Source organism: Amphiura filiformis, chromosome 18 (assembly GCF_039555335.1).
Source record: "Amphiura filiformis chromosome 18, Afil_fr2py, whole genome shotgun sequence".
Lineage (NCBI taxonomy): Eukaryota > Metazoa > Echinodermata > Ophiuroidea > Amphilepidida > Amphiuridae > Amphiura > Amphiura filiformis.
In genome coordinates this window covers 14,111,341-14,130,912 of record NC_092645.1, presented here as the reverse complement: position 1 = coordinate 14,130,912, position 19,572 = coordinate 14,111,341, and the positions used below count along the sequence as shown (strand labels likewise).

The 19,572-nt window shown below is 38.1% G+C and overlaps 1 protein-coding gene across 1 annotated transcript in view; it reads right to left on the bottom strand.

The window, feature by feature from the left end:
* Nucleotides 1–19,572, bottom strand: part of LOC140139587 (uncharacterized) — a 54,659-nt gene that overhangs the window by 1,636 nt on the left and 33,451 nt on the right. The window contains exons 8-22 of the mRNA XM_072161292.1: nucleotides 19,221–19,499; nucleotides 16,517–16,783; nucleotides 15,628–15,854; nucleotides 14,276–14,465; nucleotides 13,313–13,524; nucleotides 12,328–12,517; nucleotides 10,872–11,092; nucleotides 6,819–7,014; nucleotides 6,304–6,500; nucleotides 3,088–3,274; nucleotides 2,274–2,497; nucleotides 1,778–1,964; nucleotides 1,190–1,348; nucleotides 690–848; nucleotides 34–290 (exon numbers count right to left, since the gene is read on the bottom strand). Of these exons, the coding sequence (XP_072017393.1) occupies nucleotides 34–290; nucleotides 690–848; nucleotides 1,190–1,348; nucleotides 1,778–1,964; nucleotides 2,274–2,497; nucleotides 3,088–3,274; nucleotides 6,304–6,500; nucleotides 6,819–7,014; nucleotides 10,872–11,092; nucleotides 12,328–12,517; nucleotides 13,313–13,524; nucleotides 14,276–14,465; nucleotides 15,628–15,854; nucleotides 16,517–16,783; nucleotides 19,221–19,499 (3,152 nt within the window). The remainder of the gene's footprint in view (nucleotides 1–33; nucleotides 291–689; nucleotides 849–1,189; nucleotides 1,349–1,777; nucleotides 1,965–2,273; nucleotides 2,498–3,087; nucleotides 3,275–6,303; nucleotides 6,501–6,818; nucleotides 7,015–10,871; nucleotides 11,093–12,327; nucleotides 12,518–13,312; nucleotides 13,525–14,275; nucleotides 14,466–15,627; nucleotides 15,855–16,516; nucleotides 16,784–19,220; nucleotides 19,500–19,572) is intronic.

Here is a 19,572-nt window from a genome sequence, read left to right as displayed (position 1 = left end):
CCCTATCCTTGCCCTTTACCCATCCATACTTACCACGCACTTCCCACTACACACATCTACTGCGTCTTTCGTGCAATACGGAAGACTTGTATCCACATTTCGCTTTCTCCGAACCCAATCAGCATATAAATGGCCAGAGCTGTAACTGTAACCACCAAGAATTTCATCTGAATTGATAGGCCCTTGTGGTCCTTGTTGAGAGGGCTGTCCTATGACAATGTCATCAAGGTCTTCCCAGGTGTCGCCCAAATCTTTGTCCATTTGACACACGTAGCATTGATTTGATTCAACTGTTTTATAAACAAATTATTGTTAAAGTTAAAAATCATTTAAGGCGCGTCGGAGGGGCACATGGCCTAGCGATTTTATTTTGCATTCAAATATTGAGATAAAGGTGATACACCAAAAAGAGGAATTAATGCATGGCGGTTTTGGGTGATTTTGAGTTAGCATCATGAGTTAAAACAAGTTCGGCAAAAAACTAACGACCCACGTTGCAGTTGCGAGCCAGGTTTTTTTCAGGGGTGGGTAAGGAGCGAGGGGCAAGGTAATTTTCAAAGAGGAGAAAATTATCAGGGTAGTCAGCATCCTACATGGGGAAAGAGGGGGGACAGACTTCTTACAAGGGAAGCCGTTCCACTCCCCCTCCTAGTCTACGTCACTGCCACATTGCTTAAATGATATGTTACCTGGTATTTGTATAGCCTCCATGCAACTTGATCCTCCACACGCTGTTGGACAACATTTCTGGGTTGCATCGCAGACACTGTCGTCATCACAAAGGTTTGCACAAATGCCGATACCTCCCTCGCCCTCTGTTGGCGGACATTCGCCAGGATTGTCTGCATCTGGAGGGATAAAAAAGATGATTAGAATAATAATTTTCATACTTAGCCCCTCCTGTCAGCTCTATAAATACAACCAGTTAAAACGAGTTCGGCAAAAGAGTAGAGGTCCCGTGTTACAGTGGCGTGGCAGAACTTTTTAGAGGGGGAAGGGGCGAGTTTCAAGGAGGTCAAAATTTGACAAAAATTGTCAAAATGTGCTAAAAATACAAAAAGGCATTACAATCTTAATTATCAGGGCAGTTAGCACCCTACATCTGGGAAAGACGAGACGCCACCCCGCTGCCACTCTCTTGTTCTTTCCTTGGCTACGTCACTGCCACGTTGCTTAAATGATATGTTACCTGGTATTTGTATAGCCTCCATGCAACTTGACCCTCCACACGCTGTTGGACAACATTTCTGGGTTGCATCGCAGACACTATCGTCATCACAAAGGTTTGCACAAATGCCGATACCTCCCTCGCCCTCTGTTGGCGGACATTCACCAGGATTGTCTGGTTCTGGAGGGTAAAGTGATGATTAACATAATAAATGATTTTTAGTTTTTTAGTAAATATACAAAACTCCAGCAAACAAACCAATAGTATCAAAAATGAAGTGCGAGAGTGATGTGAGGGAGAGGGAGATGTAATGAGTAATTGAAATAAATAAATAAATAAATAAATAAATAAATAAATAAATAAATAAATAAATAAATAAATAAATAAATAAATAAATAAATAAATAAATATGCAAATTTGCAATTTTGAAGCTACGAATATTACTACGAATATGTTAAATTTGTTCCAAATGTGCACGTTTGGTGTATACTTCTAAAAAGGGAGTCATTTGGTGCCGGCTGATGAAAAAAAGGTCTACTGACAGGCACACGACGCGAGCCAATATATGTAAGTGCCCCCCTCCCACGGGGGTTCCCTGTATCAACTTACTGTCATCTTCCTCTCTCCAGTTGCATAGATCGTCTCCGCAGCAAAAATTATCCAGTATTTCTACCCCATCGTTGTCAGCGATGCTTTCGCAATTGAAGTCGGGCAAAACCTCCTCAATGTTGGACGAGCATTGATGCTGCGTTACAGTAGCCCTCCCAAGAGTGTCATCTATCATAGCTTTTATGAACTACAAATACACATTGTTGTGGTTATTAGTTACCTTCTATGTGTATTCCTTTTCTTCTGATCTGATATGATATGATATGTTCCATTTCTATTGCTACTACACCCACTACTACTACTGCTTTGATTTAATTGAATCCGATACAATCAGCCGAAGAAACGAAATAAGGTAGAGTAAACAGTCTTTCCATAGGCGACATTTTCGATCTATTCATTTTGCCTCGTTTTGGTCGGACACAGCACCGATATGAACAGCATACCCAAGTAAAAGAATGGTATATAGACTAACTTTTATTAGTTATTTTTCACTCACCACACATTCACCGGCACATGATTCAACAGTGTCCTCTGAACAAGGAGGAAGCGGAGTATCTACTGATCTCTTTCTTTTCTTGCCACCCCAGCTTATCCATGAGCTGTAGCTCCAGCCATACTCGCTGGTGACTGAAGATTGAGCGATTGGCGATGCAGACATCGCGTCAGGAAGCAGGTGCGTGTTAACATCTTGGCAAACGTAACATTGTAAAGTTTCCGGCTCTGCATAAATGAGGGCGTAATTTTGGCAAGTTAATTTACCCGAATAAATTCAGGCAATGAATTAATTCGTTAAGTTAAAGATAAATATGAGCAGAAATTTGCATGATTGTGGCTACAATTAGTTATGATAGGTAGTGTTCAATACTACAAGTATGCCACGGTTGTACGTGAGCCCCAGACATCATTGACCTCGAGGTCCAGTCGTAAAAAATAGTGTTTTCCTGACCAGAGAGATCACTGAAATAACGGGTGGGGATTTCAGTGGCGGCCATTCAGTGGCGGCTGCAAGAATATGGAAGTCATTATGTGCGGGAACGATAAAAAAATTGGTGTTATTGACCGTAAAAAATAACTTTCTGGATAAAAATGTTCCAAATTTAGCGCAAATTTGACATTTTGATCCTAAAATTGCTACAAAATTGTTATATAACATTGTTCAAAATGCGCACATTTGGTGTAAATTTCTATTAAAAAAAAGGGAGAGTCATTGGGTTTAAGCTGATGAAAAAGAGGTCTAATTGACAGGCACATGACGCGTGCCCATATATGTGAGTACCGCCCCACCCTAGGAGATCCCTGTATCATCTTACCGTCATCGTCCTCTTTCCAGTTGCATAAATCGTCTGCGCAGCAAAACTGATCCAATATTTCTACACCATCGTTGTCAGCGATGCTTTCGCAAGTGAAGTCGGTCCAAACATCCTCAATGTTGGACGAGCATTGAAGCTGCGTAAAAGTAGTCCTCCCAAGAGTGTCATCTATCATAGCTTTTATGAACTACAAATATAAAGTTGTGGTTAATTTACCTTCTGTGTGTATTATTTTTCTTCTGATCTGATATGATTATGATATGTCCCATTTCTACTGCTGCTGCAACTTCTATTGCTACTACACTAACTACTGCTACTGCTTTGGTTTAATTGATTCCGATACAATCAGCCGAAAAAACGAAGCGAGGTCGAGTAAACAGCCTGAGCCATGATTGATGAAGAGGTTAATTCTCGAGCTTTGTAGTGATATCAGTGCTTTTACGCCGCAAGCGTGCCCACAAATTACCCTTGTACGTAGGATTTTATTATCCCATACTGCAGTTACTGTCCGTTTTCCTATACATAATACACAGTGCTCTTTCCCATTGACGCGTGACCTCTACAAATAGCCTGCGTTAAAAGTATGGGGATATGCCTAGTTAACGTCGCTGTGTGAAAAATAACCGGCCAATATTAAAAGTACTCTTCTAAAGTTCTAGAAAATATAGTTTTGTAACATGTCCTAAATTTTTAGCTAATTTAGATGTTTGGAAATATTCGTACTTTGGTGTTTTAGTTAATGTTATAGGTAATAGTACATTGCCTAGTTAACGTCGCTGTGTAAAATAACCGGCCAATATTAAAAGTACTCTTCTAAAATTGTAGACAATATAGTTTTGTAACATGTCCTAAATTTTAGCTAATTTAGATGTTTGGAAATATTCGTACTTTGGTGTTTTAGGAAGGATATGTAAACGACAGATAACACCAAATAATGTGAAGAAATTATTTCCAAACCGTGTTAAGTCTGCAAACCACCATGTTTCTCATTTTCAAGAACGCTGGTTAACAATAAGCACGTATTGTCTCATTTCGTAAACAAAGACCACTAGGAATTGTTCTCTAGCGTTCGCTTTATAATCGTTCACCAAACTGAAAGTATAATCCCAGCGCATTGCTCCATTGTACGTGTAAAAGCAGAAACATATGTGTGTATTTAACCAGAGAAGATATGATTTAATCAGTTGAGCTGTTTTCAATGAGTGTTATCGTGGTTTAATAGCTTTTAATGGGGTTTAAGTCCTGCAAAGGTCGAATTGAATTCTACTGTAGACATGACTGCATCATGCCGCGCGTATGATCAGCGAAATACAGACCTTATTTAGCCACTGCCAAAGTCGAAGTGAAACAAATATTGGGCCCTTCCTCCAACTGACCGACATGAACCGATGAGGAGGTAAATAGATAATTATGTCAGATTAATATGTCATGATTGACAGGAGGTTCACTCTCACTTTGATTAAAGCCATATTATAACATTTCTGTAAAAATAGATTAGTATTTTATTTTCCATAAAATGTTAGCGTTTACTGTCAGATATGTCCCCTTTTAATTTTGAGCCGAACAAGTGAGGTAAAGCATAGAAAATTGAAATTTACTACTAGCGCCCAAGCATGTTACTCCCGCGGTTGTAATACGGTACGATCATCGGGGGGTGTGTGTATGTGTATCCCGCACGCCGTGTACATACTGTGCATACGTGTTCGACTAATATTTCCATCGTAATAATAAAACGCCGGTTCCATCGTTTTATTCAAAATCTCGGATTTTGACAAAACTATACCACCTAATGTCTTGATTTTTGCAGAGTATCTTTATTGACTAAAGTACATTACAATCGTGTAAAAACCAGAATTAAAAAATGTTGAGGGCGTTCTCCTCAGCAAGTGTTATAATATGGCTTTAAGTGAGTGACATCCGTTGTGTGAAACGATAACACAGTACAGATGACTACAGCTATGAAAGCTGTAAACAACTTATTTCGTGCCGAATTTCTTAATAGAGGTCCCGAATCACAAGGTCAAAAGATAAAGAATACGAAAGCCATTTTACGAACCATGATGCAGTCATGTCTACAGTAGAACTCATCTCGACCTTTGCAGGATTAAACCCCATTAAAAGCTATTAAACCAAGATAACACTCATTGAAGCAGCTCAACTGATTAAATCAGATCTTCTCTGGTTGTGAACAAGTGTCTGTTTTCAATGTGCGACATCGCAATAAAGCTGGTATTTATAGCTTCAGTTGGGTAACCGATTATAAAGGAAACGAAAGGAAACAATGGTATGTGTACTTTTGTTCACGAAATGAGACAAAGACCTGCTTTTTGTTAACCAGCATTCTTCAAAATGAGCAACATAATGATTGTTGACTTAACACGGTTTGGAAATAATTTCTTCATATTTTTGGTGTTATCTGTCGTTTACATATCCTTCCTAAAACACAAAAGTGCGACCCTCTCCAAACATCTAAATTAGCTAAAAATTTAGGACATGTTACAAAACTTTATTTTCTAGAACCTATTTAGAATAATTTAAATGTAGCTTTTACCGTTTTTTGTGGCATCCTTCAGAAGTGAGCGGTCCGATACCAATATTTTTGGTCAAATCTCCATTCAATTAACACGGGGAGTTGGCTAGCTATGCCTTGCCCTCACTCATATTTTACAAAAGTGCGACCATTTCTGAACATCTAACCTAGCTGTAATTTTAGGTCATGTTAGAGAAATATATTTGCTAGAAGTTTTGGAGAATAAATAAAATATTGACTGGGTATTTTTCACACAGTGCTGTTAACTAGGCAAGTGTCAATTCTCCCAACATACATCATTTGTAGGGGTCACGCGTCAATGGTGAGAGCACTGTGTATTGTGTATAGGAAAACGGACAGTAACTGCAGTATGCTCAGCCATAAGTGATCACGTAGCAAAGGCTAATCATATTATATTGGGGAGTCTAAAATCTTAGAAAGAGAGAGTGATAGAAAAACAAGATGGATTAATTAATTAATCAATTCAGTTCAGGCAGGGGAGGTGCGTAGTAATAAGCAGAGACGAGGGATCTACAATATAAGTCACGTGTGTGATCCACTTTTGAAGACTGCTATCAACTGATATCGCTACCGGAAGTGACAAAACTTCCCGCCAGTATTCAGCTGTTGGATCATCACAGAATAGTAGAATGGTATATAGACTTTTATTTGTATTTTTCACTCACCACACATTCACCGTCACATGATTCAACGGTGTCCTCTGAACAAGGAGGAAGCGGAGTATCAACTGCTCTCTTTCTTTTCTTGCCAAACCAGTCAAACCATGAGGTGAAACTCCAGCCATACTCGCTCGTGACTGAAGATTCAGCGATTGGAAGCAGGTGTGTGTCTTGGCAAACGTAACATTGTAAAGTTTCCGGCTCTGCATAAATGAGGGCGTAATTTTGGCAAGTAAATTCAGGCAATGAATATATTCGTTAAGTTAAAGATATAATTATGAACATAAATTTTATTGATTGTTGCCACAATTAGGGTTAGTTATGATAGGTAGTGTTCAATACTACAAGTATACCGTGGTCGTATGTTAGCCCCAGACATCACTGACTTCGAGGTCCAGTCGTAAAACCTAGTGTTTTCCTGATCAGATGGATCAGGCAAAATAACGTTTTCTGCAGCCGATTTTTACACGACTCTATTGGACTAGTATTTGGTAGTGTAATACCTGCTCTTTGTTACTTACCGTCCTGTGGCTCATTCCAGTTGCATAGATCATCTGTGCAACAATAATTATCCAACATTTGAAACCCAGGAGCTTCAGGTATACTGTCACAGGAGAAGCTAGGATCCACTTCTTGATAGTACGACGCACAATGGCGTTGTGTCAGTAGCACTTGACTAACCGGCCCTTGACGGACTTGCAGAACACCTTTTATAAACTTTAGCAAAATAGAATTAAAGCAATCCAAATCGTCATCATCATCATCATCATCATCATCATCATCATCATCATCATCATTTAATGTCATCATTATTTATTTAGAGAATAAAGGTATTGTTTTAAGCCGCTGGAGTGCATCTATCGTCTCGTATAACACGGGCGATATCATTATTTTAGATAAAACAACGAGGCGAAGCCGTGTTATTTTCCGCCAAAAATAATGATGTCGCCCGTGTTTATATATGAGACGATAGCTGCACTAACAGCGGCTGAAAACAATATTATTGTTCTCATTTATTCTCATTCTTAAACACTTCAATTCAAATAAAAAATATCATAAGTATTACCAAGTTTAATCAAATTAAATCCTACATTTTGCAAGGAATCAGTCCCGTTGTTGCTATGCGCCTCCGATTGGTTCAAATAGAGAGTACGTGTATCCCGTCGACCCGTGTGATATCGTTTTTAAAATAATCTTTTTATTTATTTATTTATCTATTTATTCACGGCAGGCAGGCAGCATAGGCTGGGAAACGCCGGCTTTACAAATAAAGTGGCATTCACACATACACAATAACTTTATAGAAGTATTATACAGGCAGAGGGGGTTAAATACCAGCAGAAGCATAGGATTACACCAAGTTTCCAAATTGAGCTTACTGATGATGAACGGGATGTTGGAATTCTGAAACATGTTTGTTTTACAAAGGGTTCATGAAATATGTTGCTGAGACGAAGGTTGTACGGTTGGCAAGACGAGCAAGCTCACGACGAGCAGTCATGATAGTCATTGCCGAGGATGATTTTGTAAGTGCGTTTTTGAATCCTTTCAATCTGGTGGCTTTGGTTTTTAGTAAACGCTGGATGCCAGACTGCATAAGCATACAGGGTGTATCAAAATGATTGGTACCGGCCTATGTGACATTTTCAAAAATATATCAAAAATATAAAATTGCTAATTAATATAGTTTTTGTACTATAAATAGAAAGGGCATATGTTAACTTGTTGATCTATTAATCTGAAGTTGATAGGTTGATGCATCTGGGAGCTATTGTCATTTAAACGAAGATCGACGTAATCATGGTTTGACTTACACAACACAAGATGAATAGGTTCACTGCTTGAACCATTTATTGCATACATACTCTTCAATATCTCGCCTCAGTTGCAGTATACATAACATAAAATTGCTTTACACATGCTTTTAGAAAGATAGTTTCTGAAGTCCCTGCCTTACGACTCTGGCAGTGTGAGGTGAAGCCCTATTTTGAAAGAACTTAACACCTGGAATGGGTCCATTCTGTAACTGCCCATATCAAATTTTGAAGCATTGCAATTTATAGCATGTTTGCATGGGATACGCCTTGCTCTTAGAAACTGTCTCCTAAATCTTCTCTGCACTTCTCCATAGCTTCGTGTCGACCAGTAATTCTTAACTATGAATGCACACTGAAGTGTGGAATACTGTGGAGCCATTCCAATAACTTTTACCAGGTCTATACTAACCTACACTGTCTACAGTTAATAGCCATTCTGCCACACCATCTACTTAGTAATCACAATAATACAATTTAAATTACCGCCCTAGATGGTGTTGATAACAAACTTCTGTCACCCCACCTAAATTATTCAAGTCAATAATATTACTCTCAAGCAATTAATTTGATTATAACATTCATATATATTATGAATGAAGAAATAAACAAGGAAAATATTAAAAATTTCCATGATTTTCAACATATTATCCTCACAAGGTATTTGCAGTAAAATAGAGCTTTGAAAATGGTGCGCTACTGATCCAGCGTTACGATGAAAAGTGTAAAAACACCTACTTTCCTTTAGAATCATGTAACTTCTGAATAGAATGTGCTATCTTTATGATCTAAAATTCTTAGAGAAGATAAAACTACTATAATTACACATATTTAAACAATTAACCCCAAACTGGCGCAAAAAATAGTTTACAAAATCGGCAAAAATGAGAAGTCTTCGGTACCAATCATTTTGATACACCCTGTATTCTAAGATGGGTCAGATATAAGTCTGAAAATGAAACGTCTGCTAGCACGAGATATCATGTTTGTAACTTTTATGTTCAATTCTAGATTAGTTGAATTTCCAGACCAAGTAACTTCGTCATCATCCTAGCATCAACAATAGCATCAACAAAATAACAATCATTAATGGAATAATTGTCATGTTCATAAGGCTTAAAACATTAGTTTGTTGGTCGTAAACAGACGGACCTCTCTTTTCTAATGAGAGATATCAACGTTACAAACTACTGATGCATTGTGGGATGTTTTTGGTAAAAGTTTTGTACAGATGAAATCTGACCAATCTATTGCTTTTTTGTTTTTTGTTTTTTTTGGGGGTTTGTTTGCTTACAAAATATTGTTTAAAATCATATACTAAAGTTAAAACAACAAACCAAAATGTTGTAATCTGATTAATTAATTATTTAAACTATTTATAATGATAACGATTCACATTATTACAATAATAAATAGATAAAGAGGCGTTCTGTTTCTATTAAAATGGCGTGGTCCGATTTTTCATAATATTCTGTTTTCTATCTTAGATTTATTAAATCAATTTGTTTCCAAATTTTGCGTTGCATTGCTGCAGCGGTTTTGGTATATGAGAAGCAGAAATGTGTATAACAATGCCTATAGGATATTACATACACTTTTGGTATGGTAACCACAAATCACTACGTTTTTGTTCACATATTTCAAACATTAAATTTCACTGCGGTAATGAGAAAAATATGATCTTTCTTTTGATACTAAAATCTCAGTTTTGATGAATATAAATGGGGATGAGGCTGTCGATCGGGTCACGGACCTTTAAATCAATTTTCATGATAGGTTAAACCAATATGTCAAACAATGCATTCCGAATTCGTAATGCGGTCGTTTATGATAAAGTTTGGTAGGGACGTCGCTACCATTTCGTGGTAGCGCCGCAAGCGTGCTGACTAATCGTCCTTACGTCACAAAATACGGTTAGCGTGAGCTTTTCATCTGCGAGGTGAACGAAATACGAATTACGTATAATATGTTTACGGGACCTTTGGACGTCCAACCGATCGAAGGGAGGCATCTATACAGACGATAAATCAATATGACCTTCATCAAGTGAGGATCAGCCAAGTACGAGAAGTTTCTTGCTTAGCGCAACTAGCATATTATCTTTAAGTATTTTAACGGTAGGCCTATAATCATAATACACGCCTGCATTTGCAATGCTTGTTGAGTAGTAAACAAAATATTCTGTGTGCGTCGTCTGAAACAAAGGTCTGTAGTGCAAATCTGTCTATCTATCCAGCGTTTAGAGAATGTGTACTCAACTGTTGCTGTCAAAAGACATCTGATTCTGGATTCTTGTCCGAGTATATAATGATATTGTACCATATATGCCTACTGCGGATGCGGTGGCATACTAAAATTCTCCACTGACGTATATAGGACATCATTTACTGAATTTAATACTTCTCGGACCTAAATATTATAAAGGATTATACACTTGGATGATGTTGCATTCATACTTGCACCTACCAGCATCTACTGCGATGTCGCCCGAAGCTAGCCTTTTGAATATGCTTCTCGTGTGACGCATATAAATAACGAATTAGGTATGAAGCATGCATGCAAGGTTAACATCATCACACGTCTGCACATGTTCGTAGGTGCTAGGCCTAGTATGAACTTTCATTTAACATTCTAACCTACCACATGCCCCTCAAATCTAACCTTCTACCTCTCTTCTGGCAAACATAGTCCAAGGGTCCCTTAAACGTACTTTTTTTTACTACAAAGGTCACGTAAACAAGGTATGATTATCACACTCACCACACATTCAGTTTCGCACATGACAACTGTGTCTTCAGCACATGAAGGAAGGATGTTCTCGGCCTGTCTTTTTCCTACTTTTCTTACATCATCGGAATCACTACTACTGTAACTACTGCTGTAACTACTGTAACTACTCCCTCCGTTCGAATCATAATTGTCAGCTTCAGGTACGTATTCTACGGTATCTTGACATGCAAAACACTGGGTCAGTTGAGGAGCTGTTGTGAGAAACCATTTATGTAAGTCAACATTAATGGGTATATTTTCACGGGAAAATTTTCTGGACACGTGACCAATGCGCATCAATGTGAGTGTGACCTCGAGCCAGATCTCTGACCCCCGGCGGTGACCTCGCTATTCAAGTCTTAGTAATTTTGAATTGGAATAGTATTCTTGGCTGCAATTTAAATGGAAATTCGTGTATTGCAAATTTATTGAATATCATGCCATCTTAATTTCTTCACAATATCATCAAAACGTAATTTCAAAAATATCTACCTACAGAAAAAAATTTATCTACGCAAACTCTTACCATAATATTATCAACTTGCGACAAGTTACTTATTTTGCAGCAAAGATGAAATTCTTCCTATTCAAATACATTGGTAGACTAACCGCTGTGCTCGTGGTCACATTCCATAATGCTAATATGTCTGCGCCCATGGGTGTCACGTGTCCAGAAAATTTTCCCGTGAAAATTTACCTATTAATTCTGACTGTAATAGGTCAGCACGATGTTAGTCAAAACATTGCAATGCATTAATGAAGATCTGAGCGCAAGAAGACCGTAAGTCCACTTGGCCCTTCAATACACTAAAGTTGAGTATAGTTTCGTATAGTTTGGTAATGTTTTATACATGTTCAGGAGCCAAAACAAATCTTTCACAACCTTTAATGATGTTTTCACCCTGGAACATGTATTAAACATATTATAAAACCTAATAAACTATACGTAACTTTAGTGTATACATGTTGAGGGGCCAAGTGGACTTACGGTCTTCTTGCACTCAAATCTTCAGTTAAACTTACTTGGACTTGTGTTGCTTGCGTTATCCATTGATCAAATTACAAACGGAGTCACCAATTTAATCATTTGATACATTATTTAAAATAATATTTTGTAAGCACAAACATTTTCCTTATATGTCAAAGTTCAGCTGTACTAAGATTTATCAAAATGGTCCCACAATGCATCAGGAATACATCGTGAATTAGAATGGAGCGACAGTTGGCACTAAAGAGATTGACCTATTCGGTAAATTCCATAAGCCTTTGCGAGTACACCTGAGATGTCGTCATTTTTCCGACTTGCAATGCGCAGTAACTATGTTCGCTAAACGATGTGCGCATCGGCGTGACACGCACTGATGACAAATGACGACATCTCAGGTGTACTCGCAAAGGCTTATTGGATTTACTGAATAGGTTAATTGGTTAACTGGGGACGACTTACGTTCTGGCTCTGCCTCTTCCCAATTACATAAATCATCTGAGCAACAATAATTGTTCAATATTTGAAACCCAGGAGTTTCAGGTATATTATCACACGAGAATAAGGGTTCCACTTGTTGCAAATATGATGAACAATGGCGCTGTGTCAGAAGAACTTGTCCTTTAGGACCTTGAAGAATACCTTTAGCAAACTTTAACAAAAATAAAAAGAGACACAGAGTTTATACCAGACTTCAGGCACCACCATCATAATCATCAGCAATCATAATAACGTCATAATCATTAGAATTAGAAAGGCGTGAAAATAACTACTGCACCAGACGACTAACTCATCTTTCATAATTTCAGGAAAATAAAAAGATATTTCTACTACTCGATAGCAATTTTTCCAAAACAGGACACAATTTGGTTCTAAGAATATGTATATTTCTCCTTAGAAATGTCGAATTAATAATATTAATCTAATATAAAACATTTAAACTGCATTATCTCCGGAAAAATTCACGTTTCCGGCCAATTTCATACAGTAAGTTTTCCTGATGCTTGCCCACAATCAATGAAAATTTTAAAATATACCAGGACACGAGTTGTTAATCGGTGATGAACAACGGTGAAACATGATTGAATCCCTTTAAACAGCGAAATGAAGCTAAATACGAGTATAGTCTAATTCAGGATTATTTCATGGGAATGTTCAATTTTACAACATTACAAGAAGATCGATGAAATTTCTGTTGATAGCAGAATAAAAGGGCAATGTTTAGACGCTTCCTCTAAAATAATGAAGACAACATGCGACGCACAAGTTCCAGGCATGGCAAATTTTACACGTATCACGTATACGCGCTTCTATTAAGTTGCGTTCGAGTATACGCTACTGGCAAAGTGTTGATTCATCACGGATTAACAACGGTTGACTCCTCCTGTAAAAGGTATAGGAAGAGTTGTTGAAGTCATCACTAGGGCTCTTTTTTAATCATACCCACCACACATTCGGCGTCGCACATGACAACTGTGTCTTCAGCACATGAAGGAAGGTTGTTCCCGGCCTGTCTTTTTCCTACTTTCTTTATATCATCGGAATCACTATTACTGTAGCTACTGCTGTAACTACTCCTTCCGATCGAATCATAATAGTCAGTTTCAGGTACGTATTCAACGGTATCTTGACATGCAAAACACTGGGTTAGTTGAGGAGCTGTGGTGAGAAACAATTGGCAATTAAGAGGCCGGTCGACTGCATATCCGTCAGTACACGCTTTTCAAATCATCCAAGCAGCAAAGTTCATTTCCCATTGAAAAAGCGTGTATTGACGGATATGCAGTTGACCGTTCTGTTAAGGCGACGCGATCTTTTGTTGGTCGATTTTCATTGTTTAAATCAATATATTATTAAAAAATAGCACTTTGATGTTTTGCAAAAGTTCATTCTACAAATCATATATTTAAAAACTTGCCTGATTTATTGTTATTAATGAGTTATGTACGTTTTACAAAACTGTTGTTGTTTCAGTCCTCTTTACAACATAACTCAAGAACTACAGGACCTATATTATATCAGTGATATTTGCATTATTCTACACACTTACTATGAAATAATCAATGCAATTTTACCAAAGCTCACTACCATTCGCAAGATGCTGTGAACTACCAAATCGCAACAGTTTAAAATAATTGCTAACCTTAATCTCGTATTATGCCTGCTGTCGCGTCGTGAAATATTGGAAAAGATTCGAACATATCAGACAAGCATCCAGCTCCAAACACTAACCCCGTAGGCACTATAATGTCTTTCTTACATGTCCTTTATGATTGATTGACTACGTGAGTAAACCACTTTCAGCTCGACGTGGACATTTTTCCCTATCTCTCATTGGCGTAATTACGATAAAGGGGTCCTTGTAACCAGTCAATATGGATATGACAATAATTTGAAAATTGGAACTTACGTTCTTGTATCGCCTCCTCCCAATTGCATAAGTCATCGCTACAACAAAATGCGTTCAAAATTTGGAATTCTGGAGTGCTGACTACATCGTCACAGGAAAACTTAGGGTTCTCTTTTTCCAAGTTAGTCGAACACTGACGCTGCGTTAGGAGAGATTGTTCCTTATGACCGTCAAGAATACCTTTTATAAACTTGTAAAAACAAACCATATACCATAAGACACAATTAGCGTCGTGCAAAATCAGGGTGGTATCAAGAGGTATATGGGAACATTTTCTTTAAGCTTAACCAAAATTGCACATATGAAGTTTTGATATTGGGCCCACTTTATACATATGTATGAGGTTTCGGATTTGACTTTTGAAATTACATGAGGGTTTTCCCACCTAACGATGAAATCCTGGATCAGCCTATGATGATGGAGATGTTGATGGTGATAATGACGATGATGATGATGATGATGATGATGATGATGATGATGATGATGATAATGATAATGATGATGATGATGATGATGATGATGATGGTGATGATGATGATGATGATGAAAATGATGATGGTGATGATGATGATGATAGTGATGATGATGATTATGATGATGATGATGACGATGACGATGACGATGATGACGATGACGATGACGATGATGACGATGACGATAACGATGATGATGATGATGATGACGATGATGATGATGATAATGATGATAATGATGATGATGATGATGATGATGATGATGATGATGATGATGATGATGATGATGATGATGATGATGATGATGATGATGATGGTGGTGGTGGTGGTGGCATTTTGATCTCAAACATGCTCATCTGTCAGGGCACAGTTCTATAACCACAATATGTTTGTATATTGACAGAATGACCTTTGAATGTGTTGAGCCATGATTGTTGAAAGGTGGCTAATCAACTACACTACTGACATTGAGAGCATTTCCAGTGGCGTAACTAGAGGGCGGGGGGCAACGTGACCAATTCAGCATCGATTATGCGCCCCTCCAAGCGATGAAAGTCAAAATTTTCGCGCATTTCAGCACAAAATCAGCTAAAAGAACATTTTAAGGTCAATATTCAACTTCTAGTAACCAACATTAATTAGTGGCAGGCCTATATTATTTGCCCAAAATATACGCGCTCCGCACGCAATTGTTTCAAGAATGGGGGCATTATGTATCCTTAGCCCTGGGCGTCACAACTCCCAGCTCGCGTCTAAGATATTCTTGGGCATGTTGGGTGAGGGTAGGGGAGCCAATTTTGTTTAGTGCCCCGGGCGATACCAACCCTGGTTACGCCACTGAGCATTTCACCTCATGGTGTAGGTCAAGATACCACTTACCACGCACTCTCCGTCACACGAACTAAGCGTATTTTCAGAACAAGGTGGTAGTGTATCCGCACCGTCCCTTTCAGCTCCCCGTTTACCTTTGATAGGAATTACTGGGTCACTGGAACTCCATCCGTATGATGAATATAGACTCCCTGGGTATGAAGGTATTGCAACAGGTGGCACGTAAACTTCTGAATCTTGGCACACGTAGCATTGTCTCTCTGTATCTGACGTCCCTGTACACAATGTCACAATTTTTATCACAATTAATAATTGACAGCGCAGCAAGTGTGTGGTTTGAAAGATAAAGTGCAGTCTTTATGTGATCATATATAGATTAATGTCAAGAAAATAATGGAGTAATATTACATTTGATGCGCCCTCTGTTGGTCTGAGATTTGTTAATGCATTGCAAAAGACATTTTACTAACTTTGGTTTCATACCAAAAAATTTATCAAACTTGCTTAACCCTAACCCCCGAAGGACTTTTTGGCGACTGGCAGGGACAAAAGGGAGGAATAAAGAGAGCAAACAAACAAAGAAGTTGTTTGCTCTTGGTGGGGTTCGAACCCGAGACGCCTCGCATGCCAAGCACAAGGCCGCCGACACTTAGACACGGGTCTTACGCTAGACGGGCCAGCGAATTCGTGCCTATATATATCACTTAGGGCAATTGCGTCATCACATCCCGTGGGTGCACGCACGCGCAGTAAAGTTGTTTGCAGTGTTTTGTAGTACTCGGGTTTGTTAGGGTCAATACAGGTGCCACAAGGTTTTGCACGTTAACTTTTCAATTATTTTTTATTTAGTCTGCCATAGACACCGCTGTATTAATTTACCTCCTGAATATAAGAATGTCACATCATAGGTCATATATCATAGGTCATATACATTTACCGTCTGGTCTAGATCTAGCAATTGGAGCATCGAATGGTGGTAAACCAGGAGTATCGGCAATTGGACCATCAAATGGTGGCGTATCGTAAATTGGACCATCAACTGGTGGCGTATCGTAAATTGGTGGATTGACATGTGGAACATCAACTGGCGGGTTGTCTCCTGACACTGGACCGGATCTAGTATCGCAGATCCCTAGAAGAGTGCATAGGTTCGGATTGACTGGTGGAGGATTTGTAGTTGCCGTTGCTGTTGTTGGGGTAATTCCTGTAACAAAAGGACAGATAACATTTTATGATTCAGAAGCTTTCTCCACTACACGATATTGTAGGGTATTCCTTCCGATCGCCTGAATCGATATGAATACAGTTGTAACAAGTCTTCCTGTAACGCTGTGGCGACGTATCATGATACGACTGTATATGACAAAACACAGAATGAAGATTTAGGGGTGTGTTACATAAAACCATGTCGTATCACACTAATTAATGCCATGATCTCAAAACTGTGTGAATATATAGAGTTTCATTCATAGATTTTGAAAGTTTATGTAACTCATCCTGCCCAAAAATCATCATACGACAGTATGCTAAAACAGCGGTACGCAAAAAATTACATCTCTGTTCCCTACTTTCACATATATAATATCCGTCCAAATCTCAGTCTTGTCATCAAATTTCAGACGACTTGAAATACCTCAAGATTATTGAGTTTGTGAAAATAACAGCGAAATACGTGTTAGAAATACAAGCCCATTTAGACTGTTGGGTTACTAAATAAAATACGATTTGCGCCAAAATAATTGTACAAAATTAGTTAATAGTATCTTTATTTTCTTTGTGGTCTTAGTCAATGAGTACTGCACATGCGCGTTTCAAATGGATCTTTTTTAAATACATTTTACACCTGCCAAATCGTTATTGCGGGAAGTTCCAATCTATAATAGCTGCCAGGTTCATTTTTTTCTTTAACAAAATAAAAAACTACTTCGTTTTTCATGGAAGCATGTTAAAGGGGTAACCAGACTAGTTTGCGATATTTTTTTACTAAATACCGTTTTATGCATCCATGTATTATTTGAAAACATTTCTGTGTGAATGTGACTTTGCGTAGTTTTGGGGTTATATTACTGTATTATAAGACTGAGCTCCGACGCATTTCGGTCTGGTTTCATCTGTGATGTGTGACTAAGTGAATTATGCTGTGTTAAACTTCATTTAAGGGAGTACTACACCAATTTTGTGCCTAGTTTGGCATTGTTCTCAAAAATTATAGCACATTGGTGACAAGTAAGATATGTATATTATAGGGGCCAGGACTACAAGTAATGCACTGAAAATTCAACGACTCAAGGCAAGTAGTTATTGATTTATTGATCAAATACTGGTTTCCTTATTTTTGACTGTAACTCCACAACTGTTGTCTGTGCTGAAATAAAATTTCCAGTGCAGTAGTTGTAGTCCTTGCCCCTATAATATACATATCTTACTTGTCACCAATGCGCTATGATTTTTGAGAAAAATGCAAAATAGTCACAAAATTGGACAGGGGTGTAGTACACCCTTAATCGTTTCTTTTGAGAATATATATATATTATATTTTATATATAATTCTATTTTACATGTTGTAGAAACGTGCACGTGGCAGAAATAACACCAAAAAGCAATAAGCTTACAAGAACTATACGCCAAGTTACCCAATTTTCTACATCCTAATTTCTTCCTTGCAGGTATCTTTGAGGAAGTGTGGAAACGCTGATATTGTGGTTACAACAAATATGAAGACCTGAGCGCAAAGAAGACCGTAAATGTCCATTTGGCCCCTCAACATGTATACACTAAAGTTGCGTATAGTTTCGTATAGTTTGGTAATGTTTTATACATGTTCAGGGGCCAAAACAAATCTTTCACAACCTTTCATGATGTTTTCACCCTGGAACATGTGTTAAACATTATAAAACCTTAAGAAACTATACATAACTTTAGTGTATACATGTTGAGAGGCCAAGTCAACTTACGGTCTTCTTGTGCTCAGGTCGTCAAATATATGTGACGTGTCATGTCAAAAGGAGACACTTTTGGGCAGGTTATCAATTTTGAGGTTTTTACATATCTTAAATATAGAGATATTTTGCTCCACAATGCTGTTTTCCCCAATGAAATCGGACATTCCTAAGCGAAGATATTGAGTTCGCAAGTTATGGTATTATAAAATTGGAAACTGAGATATCGGTCTTTAAAAATATTATTGACAATGTTGAGAGTAGGAATTACCTAGAAAAAAGACAACAAAAATACAAGATGCCAGTTATATTACGGTCTGAAACTATAAGACAATATTTTAAACAATAATAACATCACAAATTCGCAACAAACCCAAATTGTGAAAAAATCTCCCCCGGGCAGATTTTTGACTATTTCTCCATCGATCCTGCCCAAAAGTGTCTCCTTTTGACATGACACGTCACATATGTTTTATCTTCACGGAAATAGGTCAATTTGGAGCGTCAAATTTTTGTGAGCTAATGAGAACAAATGTGAGCTGAAAATCAGACTTGTCGGGCAGTGGCGGCACCAGTATTTTTTCGGGATTTTACGTAATTTTGGGGGGGTTTTGCCTTCAAAAGTGGAGGGGGCAAACTGGGGCGAGAAAAATATTGGGGAAATGCCCTGTAGCCCCGCCACTGTTGTTGGGGACTTCTTACCTGTTCTGCAGTCATCGTTCGTTTCATCACTGTTATCTAGGCAGTCATTAACATGATTACACACAAAATAATTGTCTATGCATTCACCACTACCACATTGAAAATTGTAAGTTAAGTCGCATGTACAATTGTTGATCTCGTCCCTGTGGTCGGTGCAGTCCGCTTCACCATCACATAGCCAGGTTTTTGGTACACAATCATATTCAGCACGCAAATAAGTAATACACCCAAATTCATCTTCATGACAGACGCGTACACCATGTCCAGTATCTCCAGCGTCTAGATAAAAGGATGAGAATTATAACTAACCAGATCACAATTCGTTATGAGTTTGGCAGGCTACCAAATACCG